General features: G+C 45.6%; 1 protein-coding gene across 2 annotated transcripts in view; it reads left to right on the top strand.

Moving 5' to 3' along the window:
* The window catches only part of GTF3A (general transcription factor IIIA), a 31,817-nt gene extending 19,200 nt beyond the window's left edge, over positions 1–12,617 (top strand). For both annotated transcript variants that reach the window (XM_066583321.1, XM_066583310.1), the window contains exons 3-9: positions 928–1,024; positions 1,627–1,715; positions 4,684–4,757; positions 8,187–8,273; positions 9,116–9,342; positions 10,292–10,342; positions 12,214–12,617. In XM_066583321.1, the coding sequence (XP_066439418.1) occupies positions 928–1,024; positions 1,627–1,715; positions 4,684–4,757; positions 8,187–8,273; positions 9,116–9,342; positions 10,292–10,342; positions 12,214–12,387 (799 nt within the window). In that variant the 3' untranslated portion in view covers positions 12,388–12,617. The remainder of the gene's footprint in view (positions 1–927; positions 1,025–1,626; positions 1,716–4,683; positions 4,758–8,186; positions 8,274–9,115; positions 9,343–10,291; positions 10,343–12,213) is intronic.
* The last annotated feature ends 224 nt before the right edge of the window (positions 12,618–12,841 follow it).

The raw sequence follows: 12,841 nt of genomic DNA, 5'->3' as shown, positions 1-12,841 counted from the left end.
TTCCTTTCTAAACTGAGCTTGGGAAATGGAACTCCATGTAAAAAAATCAGTCATCTAGAAGTAGTTGTCAGAATGGAGTGAAACTTTCTCTGCGTGATTGTATCAGCGCAAAAGGAGGATATATTGGGGTGAACAGAACGCTTAGGCCGCCTGCACACGGGCGGATGTTTGCTGCGGAATCCATCCATAGCATGCTATGGGAAATCTATTCTTCCTGCACATTTGTGGAAACCAATTGCAGTTTCCATGAGTGGAGGAGAAATCGCAGCACGCTCCATTTTTGCACAGACGGCTTCCATTGAAGTTAATGGAAGACGTCTGACCGGCGGGTTGTCTGCAATTAACATTGTTGCAGGCAGGTTGACTTCGCATCATTGCCTAGTGATGATGCAGGAAAAATAAACATTTGAGGGGAAAAAACCTGTAGTGCACATGTGTGATGGAGCCTCGACCATCCACAGTACAGAAAAAGAATACAGGTAGGCAGGGTCGCCGGCCGTGTTCAGAGCCAGAATCTGCTGCGGGAAGCCACATGCAGAATCTGGCTCTGCCGTGTGCATGCGGCCTGAGGATTGGCCTTCCGACTCCACAGCCCTAGAGGGACCCCCCCCCATGCTGGGTCGACTAAAGAGGGCGCTGCAGCATCTTGCGCGTGGGAGGGGCGGGCGCTGCAGCATCTTGCGCGTGGGAGGGGCGGGCGCTGCAGCATCTTGCGCGTGGGAGGGGCGGGCGCTGCAGCATCTTGCGCGTGGGAGGGGCGGGCGCTGCAGCATCTTGCGCGTGGGAGGGGCGGGCGCTGCAGCACAGCTTCATGTCTGAGGTGAAATCCTCTGGTGCTTGCTTCTACCGTTTGTCATGTATTCTGTGTAGTTATTTGCTTCAGAAACCCTTGGATTGGTCAAAATGCTAAATCTTGTTGCCTTCTAGGTGTGAAGCAGAAGACTGCGACTTGGCTTTCACCACAGCAACCAACATGAAACTACATTTCAAAAGGGCTCATTCTTCTCCAACTTATCTCTATGTGGTATGATGCACTTATCTCGCTTCGGCTCTGACTTAAATGTTCTGACATCAGCTGAGCACTACCTGTCTCAACCATAAACAAGTGTACTTGGCTATCTCCGACAGTCCCATTGAAATGATTGGGGCGGCAGTCCATCCATGTAAGGACTTTCGGAATTGTAGGCCCCAGCAGTCAGTCGCATTCATCAGAACACTAATTTTGGCACAACCCCTTTAAGCCCAGGAATGGGTTCCTCTACACTTCAAGGATCAGACTCCCTCCGCATGGCCTGACTATTGGTCTGCTTGGGCTGTATGGCACACTAGCAGAATATTGTGCAAGCGTTATATAGATGGGACAGTATAAGGAGTACTTGATTTCCTAAAGCTCCATATACATACAGCATATACTTATATTTTGATATACTTTGTTGCAAAGCTCAATGCCATTTTGAGTGGGTTTCTCAATGGGCTGCAATTGTGAAATATGACTTACCACCAGTTGGCTGAGGAACATCAAACCCATTCAGTTTCCCCGTATTACAGTGAAAATGCTCATTTTTTTTTCTTTATGTAAATATGACAACCTGTTTAACTCTTTCTATATATATTTTTGCTTCTTAGTGTCATTTCGCAGACTGTGGCCAGCAGTTCAGGAAACATAACCAGCTAAAAATTCATCAGTATATACATACAAACCAGCTTCCTTTCAAGTAAGTGGCTACTTGCTGTATACTGCTACTGATAAGTGAACATCTGGATACAATGGTGTGCAAAAACGAGTTGCTTCACATGATCCATTCAGTGTTTAATATGGCAGCTGCATAAAACCTCTGTGCGCTGTTCTAAGTAGAAGGAAAGATTTTAAAATTTAAAGGGGTTTTCCAAGAACCCATGGAACCTCACATTCATGGCAGTGAGGGACTACTCCCGCTGGCTGCTGCAGTGGTCACATGGGTGGTTGATCCCCTTGACTGCTGTAGCCAATGGGAGGCCATCAGGGACGTCACCTTTCAGATGCCATGACTCTGAAGTGGTGGCCCGGCACGATTTTCATTTTGTATAACTTGGGCATGTAGAGCCCAAAACTTTGTAGAATTGATAACTTGGGGCAATCTCCTTTTGAATGAAAGTTTCAAAGACATTTACAGCAGTTTAGAAGTTTTGTGCTGCTTTGCTTATTTTTCAGTACCAATTGATTTTTTTTCTTAACACGTGATGCAATTTTCTTGCACACCTCTGTATGCTTGCTATTCATCAGGGTGTGAAATAACTTTCTGGGAAGCTGCATGTTTCCCACTGTAGAGTGCTCCTGCCAACTACAGAATAAGCCTGTTTTCGGGGTATGGTCACATATAGCAGATCTGCTGCAGTGGATCCATGTAAACCTGCAGCATTTTATTGCAGTTTTTTTTTTTTTTTTTTTTTTTTGTTCTACCACTACAAATACACCACATGTGAACATGCTCTTAGGCTTTCCATCAGACATAGCTGTGTGAGTGTTGGAAAAAATACCATGGACCCCAAAAATTGGCAATAGTGAAGGGGAGCAACTAAAAAGCAGTGTCTTACATATTTTACTATTAATCTGCAGTAAAGCTTGGACGCAGCAGTGTCTACCACAAAAAGACGTCAAAACTGACTCATGAAGTGGTATTGCAAAAGCCTGAAGTCTCCCTTGAGGCATATTCACACTGGGTGGATTATCTACAGTCTGCAGCATTTACAGTCTCAAAGCGGCTGAGACTTTCAAAATTCTCATCCGCATGCTGTAGGAAAAAGTCATGTGAATTAAACTGCTGTGTGGCTCTTAAGGCCGCCTGCAGACGAGCGGGTCGGATCCGGCAGCGAGAATTCTCGCCGCGGGACCCGACCCGAGTGCCTGCAGAGATGAGCGCGTACTCACCGGCCCCGGTTCTTTCATGTGCCGGCAGCCGGCGCAGACCGGAGCCGGCGGCCGGGTGAGTGACGTTTCTGTGCGAGGCTCTGTGAGCCCCGCACAAAAATAGGACATGCCGCGGTTTGTTTGCCGCGCGAGATTTCGCGCGGCCGAACCGCAGCCATCTGCATAGGAGTGCGTATTGTAATGCACTCCTATGCAGGCTTTCAGTGGTGGAAATCCCGCCGTGGGATTTCCGCCCGTGTGCAGGCGGCCTAAATCTGCAACACTGAAAATCCACTGCATAGGTGAAATCTACATTGCAGCTTATCAAATGAGGCTGTCAAATCCATTTCAAAATCCATGTTACATGTAGACTTGACCACAGATCCCCACTGGACTTTCTGCTGAATTAAATGTATTCCATCTGAATGATTAGGGAGAGGGGATCTGGGAAGGCAGAGTAATGGCCCCTGTTGTTGCTTTAATAGCCAAGTGGCTGAAAAGCTTTAGTTTGAGTGAAACTGCTCCTGGTATAAAAGCACAAAGCAGCTGTTGGCTTGTACTGACCCTATAACTTATTATGGCCAGCCATAAATACTGGTGGTAATACAATGGGTGTTCTAGAACACTGGTGTAAGGCCTAAGGCACACAAGTGGATTTTTGCTGCAGAATCCAGAGATGGTGTCTGTCTCCGGGTTCTGCAGCAATAACCCTCCATGGCATGCTATGGGAAAATGGCTCTTCATTCACATGAGCAGAAACCAATTGTGGTTTCCGTCATGGCTGAAAAATCACAGCATGCATCGTTTTCTTGCACCGACGGCTTGTATTGAAGTCAGTGCAAGCTATCCGACCCGCAGCCCATCCGCAACTGACATTGCAGATGTGCCGCGTATTCTGCAGGAAAAGCAGGAGTTAAAAAATAAATAAATAAAAAATCTGTAGTGCACATGTCTGACAGTGAGCAGTGTGGACCATCCGCAGTACAGAGAAGTTGGAAGAAGATGGGTACGGAGGGTTACCTGCCACGGTAAGGGCTGATTTCCGTATGGGATTCCGCAGCTGCTGTGTACATGAGGCTTAAGGGTGTGTTCACATGCAGCTTAAACACTGGATTTTTCTTGGTAAAATTGCATGTGGAAAATCTACAGCAGCGACATAAAGACGAGCGCTTACTAAAGGAAATCCGCAGTGTAAATGGTATGCAGTAATGCGGATTTCAACTTCGCAGAATGTCAATCAGTATGGCAGTCTTATGTCAGAATTCACCCCTTTGCATTGTAGATGCTGGTAAATGTAAAGTCTCTGGTGCAGGCACCGAGTCATGACTGACTGCAGATGGGTGGAAATTCCGCGACAAGCTTTCCTGCAGAATTTCCGTCCCTGGAAGCTGCCATAGGATTGCGTTAACAAATGCAATCCGAGGCAGACGGCCGCGCAAAACCAAACAAATCGCAGCATCCTCTATTTCTGAGAAATGTCACTCACCGGCTCCGCTCTGCGCATGCGCCGGCTGCCCGACAGCTGGCACATGAAAGAGCCAGGGCCGCGGGAGCAGGTGAGTGTCACGCTGCTCTCTGCAGACGGTCGGGTCCTGCTGCGAGAATTCTCGCAGCCGGATCTGACCCGGCCGTCTGCAGGCGGCCTTTGGGTGATGTTTTCTTGGCAGACTGTCTTTCCATATCAAAGCCACATGTAATGCATGCAAGTTTTGCAGTGGAATTGTGAATTTTCTGTTATGCAAAAAGCTACATTTTTGAACTACCCTAAATTTTGATCCATTTTATCTTTCTCACAGATGCAGTCATGAAGGATGTGATAAAAGCTACGGTTCACCCTCAAGGCTTAAACGCCATGAAAAAGTTCATGCAGGTATCGTCAACTGCTAAAATCTCTATCTTTACCCCTTATGAAAACCTAGTAAAGCATAGTTATGGCTGCCAGTACATGCAGCTCGCAGGTGGAGCTGCCCTGATGGCCAGAGCTCATCTGCATTTTGTGGTAGACAAACGCTGTATACTGGCACTATAAGAGGTGCTTGATTCCATATAGAAATGCAAGTAGTAATTGTCCTTAACCCTTTCCAATCCACTATATCACATCTTCCTACACTCTGATTGAAGCTTGTACAGCTCCAATGTCAGAAAACGTCTGACAAGGTATTCTTACCGTCTATTGCCAGCCACTCCACTGTCGGAGCTTCTCTGGTGTGCACACACTGGCTTTAGCCAGCAGATGGCACTGTTGTATAACAGCAAAAATAGAGCCTTTTAGGAAACCCTGAATCCAAAATTGGATTGGAAAGGGTTAAGACTGTAGTTAAAGGGGAAAACTGGTTCAGAAGTTACCAGATGCTCAGATCGCTGCTGCGGCCGCTTCACTATTTTAGGCCCTGGATTCAGGCCTTTACAGCCTGCACATCTCTGGTGGGACTTCTGGTGTGTGTTTTTTAGGAAATAGTTCCTCTGTTTCCTTCTTCCCAGCTCACATCTTCTGCCCATTGGGTAAGCTTCTGATGAGCGGACTCGGCTGCAGCAGCTCCTCTGAGCCAGTGTTAATGGCAAGGAAGTTGGTCATCAAGCCTGCAGCCTCGCAGCACCCCTGCAGTGGAGTGCCTAAGAATGCTGCCTTTGACATGAGGGGCCACACTTCACATCCTAGCTGAAATCTTTTGCACATGGCCCTGTGTTGCTCCAGATGAGCTCTCTGGTCAGGCGGTGTACCTGCTGCACCATTATTCCTCCCAAGGGAGGTGGATATGTTGCTCCTCCTAGCATCCGTATTACATGCATACACATCTGTAGTGAGTACTAGCAACACCATTGCTCTTAATAGAGGGTACGTGTATTACAGCTAGACCCTGTTAGGGTCACGACTACTGGTTACCTAACCGCGACACTACTTTCCCATAGTGGGGTTCATGGTATTAATGTCAAAATCTTAAAACTTTATACCCTGTTTCCCTGAAAATAAGACACGTCTTATATTAATTTTTTGCTCCCAAATATGCGCTACGTCTTATTTTCAGTCTTATTTCGCCGCGGCAAATTTGTCTGTGGCCGCTAATCCCTCAATTGGCCAGCTTTGTGGACGAAATTTCTCAGAAATCTCGTCCACATGGGACAGCAAATCTGGCACGGCAAAGCTGGGAGAAGCCAGCGTTGTGGTGTAGATTCACCGGCCACAGAAACGGAAAAGTGTGCAGCCAGGTCGCTTCAAAACAAGCGGCTGAGTGCCGTGGGTTTTGAAACAGCGCTTTCCCGGCGGAAATCTCGCTGTTTATCGCTGTGGCCAAACTGCGAGATCTCCGCTGGGAATATGCTCTGTGAGAACCCAGCCTTAAGAATCACACACAGGTTGCCTGACACACACAGAGCCATAAAAAAATAAGGGCTGTAAAGTAATGTACCTGTCTGCAGACAGAAGTTCCTGTACCACTTGTAAGCAGGGATGGTATTGCAGCTTCCGGCCACCAGGGGGAGCTCATCACAGCAGACATGTACAGCAGAAACAGAACGTACAGTGTGGCCTTTTCCAGCCAGCAAGGGGAGCTCACAACAGCACACTCGTACAGCACAGCAGGGACAGGATAACAGCAGACTGTCTGCAGATCTACCTATACATCTGGAGGTAGGAGACAACGGGGATGGCAGCAGGGGGACAGGCCTCTTGACTTGCCTGCACACTTTACTATGGCTTACTATCGGGGGGGGGGGGGGGGGCTTATATTTGGGACTTCTGCAAATTTCAGGGGGTGCCTTATTTTCGGGGAAACACGGTAGATGGCAAACAGCAGTGGCACTGCATCTTCCATAGGTCATAACATCTGTTTCGGTTAAAGGGGTTTTCCAGTGAAATACTACTGATGACCTATCCGCATTGATTTCAATGAAAGCCGTGCCTGCAGTTACAAGCGCCAGCCACTACACGGAGGTCTGTGTGGAGGCTTCTGCTCAGACCTCTGTGTTTGCGGTGCTGACAGCATGCGCTTGCTCAGCTAATCGGTCGGGGTCCCAAGCAATAGACCCTGGGCCGATTAAGGCCTCATGTCCACTGGGAAAATAAGAATTAAAATCTGCAGCGTTTTTCCCACACGCGGATCCGCGCCCCATAGGAATGCATTGACCACCCGCGGGTAGATAAATACCCGCAGATGGTAATTAAAAAATTTCTGGAGCATGAAAAAAAAATGGACATGCTCCATTTTCGTGCGGATCATGCGTGCGGGAGCTCATAGAGCACATGGCGCAATTGATCTTCCGCATGAAAAATAAGACAATTACAGTGCATCCGCACTGCATCTGCGGCCCAAATCCACGTTACAAATCCACAGCGGATCTGATTTTCCCCGTGGACATGAGGCCTAATTGATGACCTATCCTGATGATGGGTCATCAATAGTATTTCACTCAAACCCCTTAATGAGTACACATCCATGGTATGAGTTATTCTGTCACCGTTGTTCCAGCTTGCTTTGGCAAGCATTACTGCTATTAAGCTGCTATATGTGCCTCATATCTTTACAACTATGGCGCACAGCAGCGCCCATATTATCCTTCATTGGGAGCAATAATGGTGCTATTCTATTCTGCCGCAATCATAACTGGTTGTGGCGGTCTCTAGTCACCGCATTAACCATTCACTGGGGCCGAGTCATTGACTTCCAACTAGGTAGGTCGGGTCATGACTGCAACGACTGCTGTATCGATCTCTAAAGGCACGTGTTATGGCTAGGTGCTGCAGTTCATGCCCTGCGTGAAGTACAGGCAGCCCCACTAGCTCCCTCATAGGAGGGGCAGATGTCTCCCTGCTAGTCTCAGTAGGTCACTTAGCACAGCGACTACTAGTATCTGGCAGTTGCCTCATTTCATCGACTACTTGAAAATTTCACACAGGCTTCTTTCTGCATAATGTGATTGGTTAGAACAGTCCATTAAACTTCATCTGGCAAATGATTTTTGGTTAAAATTAACTTTGTCTGTATGGGCACCCAAGAAGCTCCTATTGCTGACTTGGTTGGTCATACACTTGAGGGACTGGTATGTAGTACTACATTGTAATGGACACTGACATCAATAAGGGTATGCAGGAACATCTACCTAGTAATGGCTGCTTGTAGACGGTGAAATCTGTGAGTAACAGGTACCCCCAGAAGTTTGAGTTTCTCCCTAAATGAATTAACTCTATAGTTGGCAGTGCCTGAGTAAGAGAAAACCTCTCCAGCATATTTATGTAACTTCTGCTTCCACTGAGCTGTATGGCTTCTCAGTACGTTGGTTTAGCTTCTTGTATCTTCTGCAGGGTATCCATGCAGAAAAGATGCCACATGTCCATTTGTGGGGCAGACCTGGTCAGACTACTTGAAGCATGCTGCAGCTGTTCACTCAGGTAAGATCTATGTCTTGTTGGGCCTTTCTTTAAATGTAAGATGTTGGACACTCAATATGATTTTGCCACTCTTGGTCTGTACATTGGCTGAAGTTGCTTGCTATGCTGCCAAGCCAGCTGGCATTTGCATGCATTTGTGTCATTTAGGTTTCATTCCTGTAATATGTACATATTGTGAGCTTGTTAACCCCTTGACACCAGCTATAATACATTCTAACTGTATATGCCCCATGCAGTTAGCATATGCTGTGGAAGTCTACATACATTCTATGTATGGAGCGCACTTGGGAGCCAAGTCCTCTCCATACATGGCTGGTATCAGATGAATGGCACCAACCATGATGACCTTGTAGGGTGTCATTGCAGCTTGGTGCCTTTATAGGGATCCCAAGGCTGCCATGATAGTTTGCCTATTGAGATGTGCCGGTTGCATGTATTGATAGATAGATAGATAGACAGATATATATTTTTTTTTTATCTGCTCATTGACTGGATCATTGGCCTTTCAGGGAATGAAAATGAGTGACTGTTCAGTCGTTTACAAGTTTACTGTAAAATGTGAACAATGACTTGTGTGCCTGCAGAAAATGAAGGGCTAATAATTTATCATTTGTCACTCAATAGCTGGCTGTTTATACTAAGCGATTATTCAGTCTCGCACAAACCAATGGTTATTTTGAACAATCAAACTGTGTAAAAGGGCCTTTAGTGTCTTAACGTTCTTATGGCAAGGTCAGCTGGATTCTCTCTGCCTTGCTAGAACAAGTGAAGTAATATAGGGTTTGTTCCTTACTAGTGACAAAAAGCCTTGCTATTACATGTGACTTTCTCTTGCTATACAGAAGTTACCTGTAATGTCTGTAATCGTGCCTTCAAGAAGAACTCAAACTTAAAGGATCACAAGAGAACCCACAAAGACGAGACCACTGTGTATCAGTGCCCACGAGAGGACTGCGACAGGACCTATACTACAAAATTCAACCTCAGAAGCCATATACTTTCATTCCATGAAAACTTGCGGCCATTTGTTTGTGAACATGAAGGCTGCGGAAAAACCTTTCCAATGAAGGTGAGCCATTATACTGTATAATAGAGGTCATGGCACTTCCCCTGCAATGGCCAAGGGGGAAGGGTAGCACACACATTCATCAGTTGTATGGACTAATTACTCGAATCATACCCAGTCTCCTAGGGGGAAGTCAGATTGTAAGCTACTAGGGTTGAGTTTTTTTTTCCCTTTAATTGCCTGTTGTCTTCACTGCCTGAGCTAAGCCAAATGGATGGCTTACTTCAAAGTTTTCAGTATTAAAGAAATTGTGAAGTTGTAGCGATCTGTTATAGGGGGTATTCCCAGAATCACAAGTTATGCCCTATCCTGTTAGGGGCTCACTTGCTGCTTAACCCTTTCCAATCCACTGTCTGACCTCTGTATACATTACGATTTAAGGCTGTACAGCTCTGATGTTGGAAGACGTCCATCGGGGTTCTCTTACTGTATATTGCCAGCCTCTCTGCTGTCGGTGCCTATCCAACGTGTCACCTCATGCAGTACTGGCTTTAGCCAGCATATAGTGCTGTTGTACAACAGCACAAAAAGTGTAAGCCCCCTAGGAAAACCAAGATAGAAATTGGATTGGAAAGGGTTAAAGGGGGTCTGACTGCTTGAACCACCATGATTCAGAGAAAGTGTCAAGAGTGTTCAGTAATGAATGCAGTACCCCCTTCATTTCAGTAGGAGTGCCAGAGATGGCCAAGAGTTCATACTTGGCCATCTCTAGCACGCCCATTGAAATAGAGTGGTGGTCCACACACATAGCCATCACTGCATTCATTACTGAACAGTCTGCTCCATAGTTTTTGGGATCGGTACCGCTCCCAGCAGTAAGACACCCCACCACCAGTAGGCAAGGTAATTTGGGATTCTGGGAATACCCTTTCAACCCATAAGTGCAACCTGCTTAATCCGATGTATTCTGTATGTAAGCATCAAACTGAAGGTAAAACTTATTCTATTACAGCAAAGCCTGGACAGACATGCCAATACCCATGACCCAGAGAAGAAAAAGATGGTAAGGATATAACTTTTCATCCAGCCTCATAGACTTGAGATGATGCAAGACCAGCTGCTTAGAAGCAGAAACTGACGTGGAACACAACTGATTCTGTTCTTTGTGCCTACGCCAATGTCCCCCAAATCAACATTCACCAAGAGCTTTCCTGGCACGCACACTGTAACTTGGCCACACACACCCGTTCGGCTGATGTGTTGGTACATTGCACTTCTAATGTACCACTACAAATAAACTTATAGCATGTTCTTTTACAGCACACTATAGCTTTATGAATGTTTTACATTATAGTTGACACTCAAATGGTATGAGTCGAGCTTAATGGAGCTGATTTAGTGAAGTTCAGCACAATTTATTTTTATTAGAAATTCTTGATTACTAAGGGCATTACCTATTTGTCATATGCAGCTAAATTATCAGCTCCACCACCCCCTGAATGGAAGAGTGCTAATTTAACTCTCCAGAGTTTGTATGGCGGGGGACCAGTGTGTGGGGGGGGGGGGGGGGTCCGTCCCACTCTATACAATGTGGGTACAGGCTGTTTCTTCTGGCCAACACCCACCAGCAACACTCCCACATGCAACAATCAGCAATGCTGTTAACCTTTTTAAATGCCCCGATCAAAGTTCAGGGCTCCCTGCAATGACATTTTGGGTTGCCATGGCAGCTGGGGGCCTTATATAAGCCCCCAGAGCTGCCATTGCAGATTGCCTATCACGCCATCCCTGTCAGATCGCGATATAATGTAATACTATGGTACTACATCATACTGCAGGAGCGATCAAACCATAGCAAGTTCTTGTCTCCTATGGGGACTAAAAAAATTTTTTTTACTTAAGTGTAATAAGCTGATTTTTACTGGGGGGAAAAGACTCTTGCCTTAGTTATAATAAAGAAAAAACTATTTGGTGTCCCCTGCATATATAAAAGTCCGCTCTGGCTCCGCTCCTTTTTTTTTGTTTTGTTTTGTTTTTTAAACCCCCGCACGGTGAAAGTCCTTCAGAGGAAAACTCCAGAATTGCATCTTTTGGGTCACCTCTTCTGCAATAAAAAGTAGTAAAACAATAAAAAAATTATGTCCTCTAAAGTGATACTAATAGAAGCTACAGGATGTCCCGCAAAAAAATAGGCCTTCACAATTGTTGGCAGAAGAATAAGTTAGTGGCAGAAAAATTTTACTACTTTCCTGTAAGTAGTACAGCAAAAAAAAACAAAACTTGGTATACTGAGCCATAAAATAGTTAGATATTTGTTGTTTTGCTGTAGTGTACACCATAGAACACTATGTCCATCTCACTTCACTTGAATTTTTACATTTTTCAGTACACGAAGAATTAAAGGGGTATTCCAGATATTTGATCTCTTGCATTATTGATGGCAGGCTGGCTGTCCACAGGCGATATGTCCTAGTGAGATCTGCGGTAATAAATCGCACGCAGAGCTCGGATGGCACACTTTCCACAGGATAACTATCGAAGGCGCAGCCTACTGCACATGAGTGGAGAATCATAGCGATTCTCCGCGATGAGCCTATCCGCGGCAGAATACCGTTAGTGATATTCCATCCTGGCTGTGGACAGGCACCCTTGGGGTTGGAGCCGGAAGCGCAATAGAAGGTGTGTGTATATCCCGTTAAAATCAATAGGAGCAATACCTTCTATTGCACTTGTGGCTCCAGTCCTGCTGCAGTAAGTGCAAGGGCTGGTTGCTGGGTATCCTCAGCAGCAGACTCCTCACAATCAACTATTAATGACCTGTCTTAAAGATACTCTAAGATTATCTGGTATGTGGAGATTTTCAATGTATGTTTGCAATACTGAGAATCCTCAATGAACTCTCCTCATGTAGTTAACATTCTGCCTCTCCTCTAGGTGAAACCACCACGTCCTAAAAGGAGCCTTGCTTCTCGCCTCTCTGGATACAAGCCTAAGAAGAAGTCGTCCAAGAAGAGGGCCAGCACTCCTGCCGCTGAGTCTTTGAAACAGCCACTTCCTTCCAGCCAACCAGACCCAACACCAGTACTAGAAAACCTGAGCCTTAAATAATTTTTCAGTATTTGGCACAGAAAAACAAAATGTTACTGTTACATAACGCACCAATTTCTTTGGGAATCTTTGTGTTTGTGTTTTTTTTATAGTTTTTGTTCTGGTTTATGACTTTTTGCTTCAGTTTTGTATCTAGTTTCTATGAATGTTCCTAAACTGCTGGCAGGAGGCTCATGGAGATGCAACAGACAAGATGCACTTTATATGATGTATTAAAGAGGTGGAGCAAATGCAAAGCTCTGGTGGTCTTTACAGTCTCTTTATTGCTGTTTGGATTGTTTGAATTAGTTGAGTAGAAAATGGCATTTAGGAGCCAAATTGATCATTTTGTGCACTTATTTTGGACAGCTTCTGGGTTGTGTGAAGCATGCACCCCATGGAGAAGGTAAATTCTGGGGCTTATTAGTACATTGTAAAAAGGTCAAGGGTGTAGATTGGATCTCTTGACCTAATT

The sequence above is a fragment of the Eleutherodactylus coqui genome, chromosome 1, assembly GCF_035609145.1.
Source record: "Eleutherodactylus coqui strain aEleCoq1 chromosome 1, aEleCoq1.hap1, whole genome shotgun sequence".
NCBI classification, from domain to species: domain Eukaryota; kingdom Metazoa; phylum Chordata; class Amphibia; order Anura; family Eleutherodactylidae; genus Eleutherodactylus; species Eleutherodactylus coqui.
This window is presented reverse-complemented; position numbering and strand designations above follow the sequence as displayed.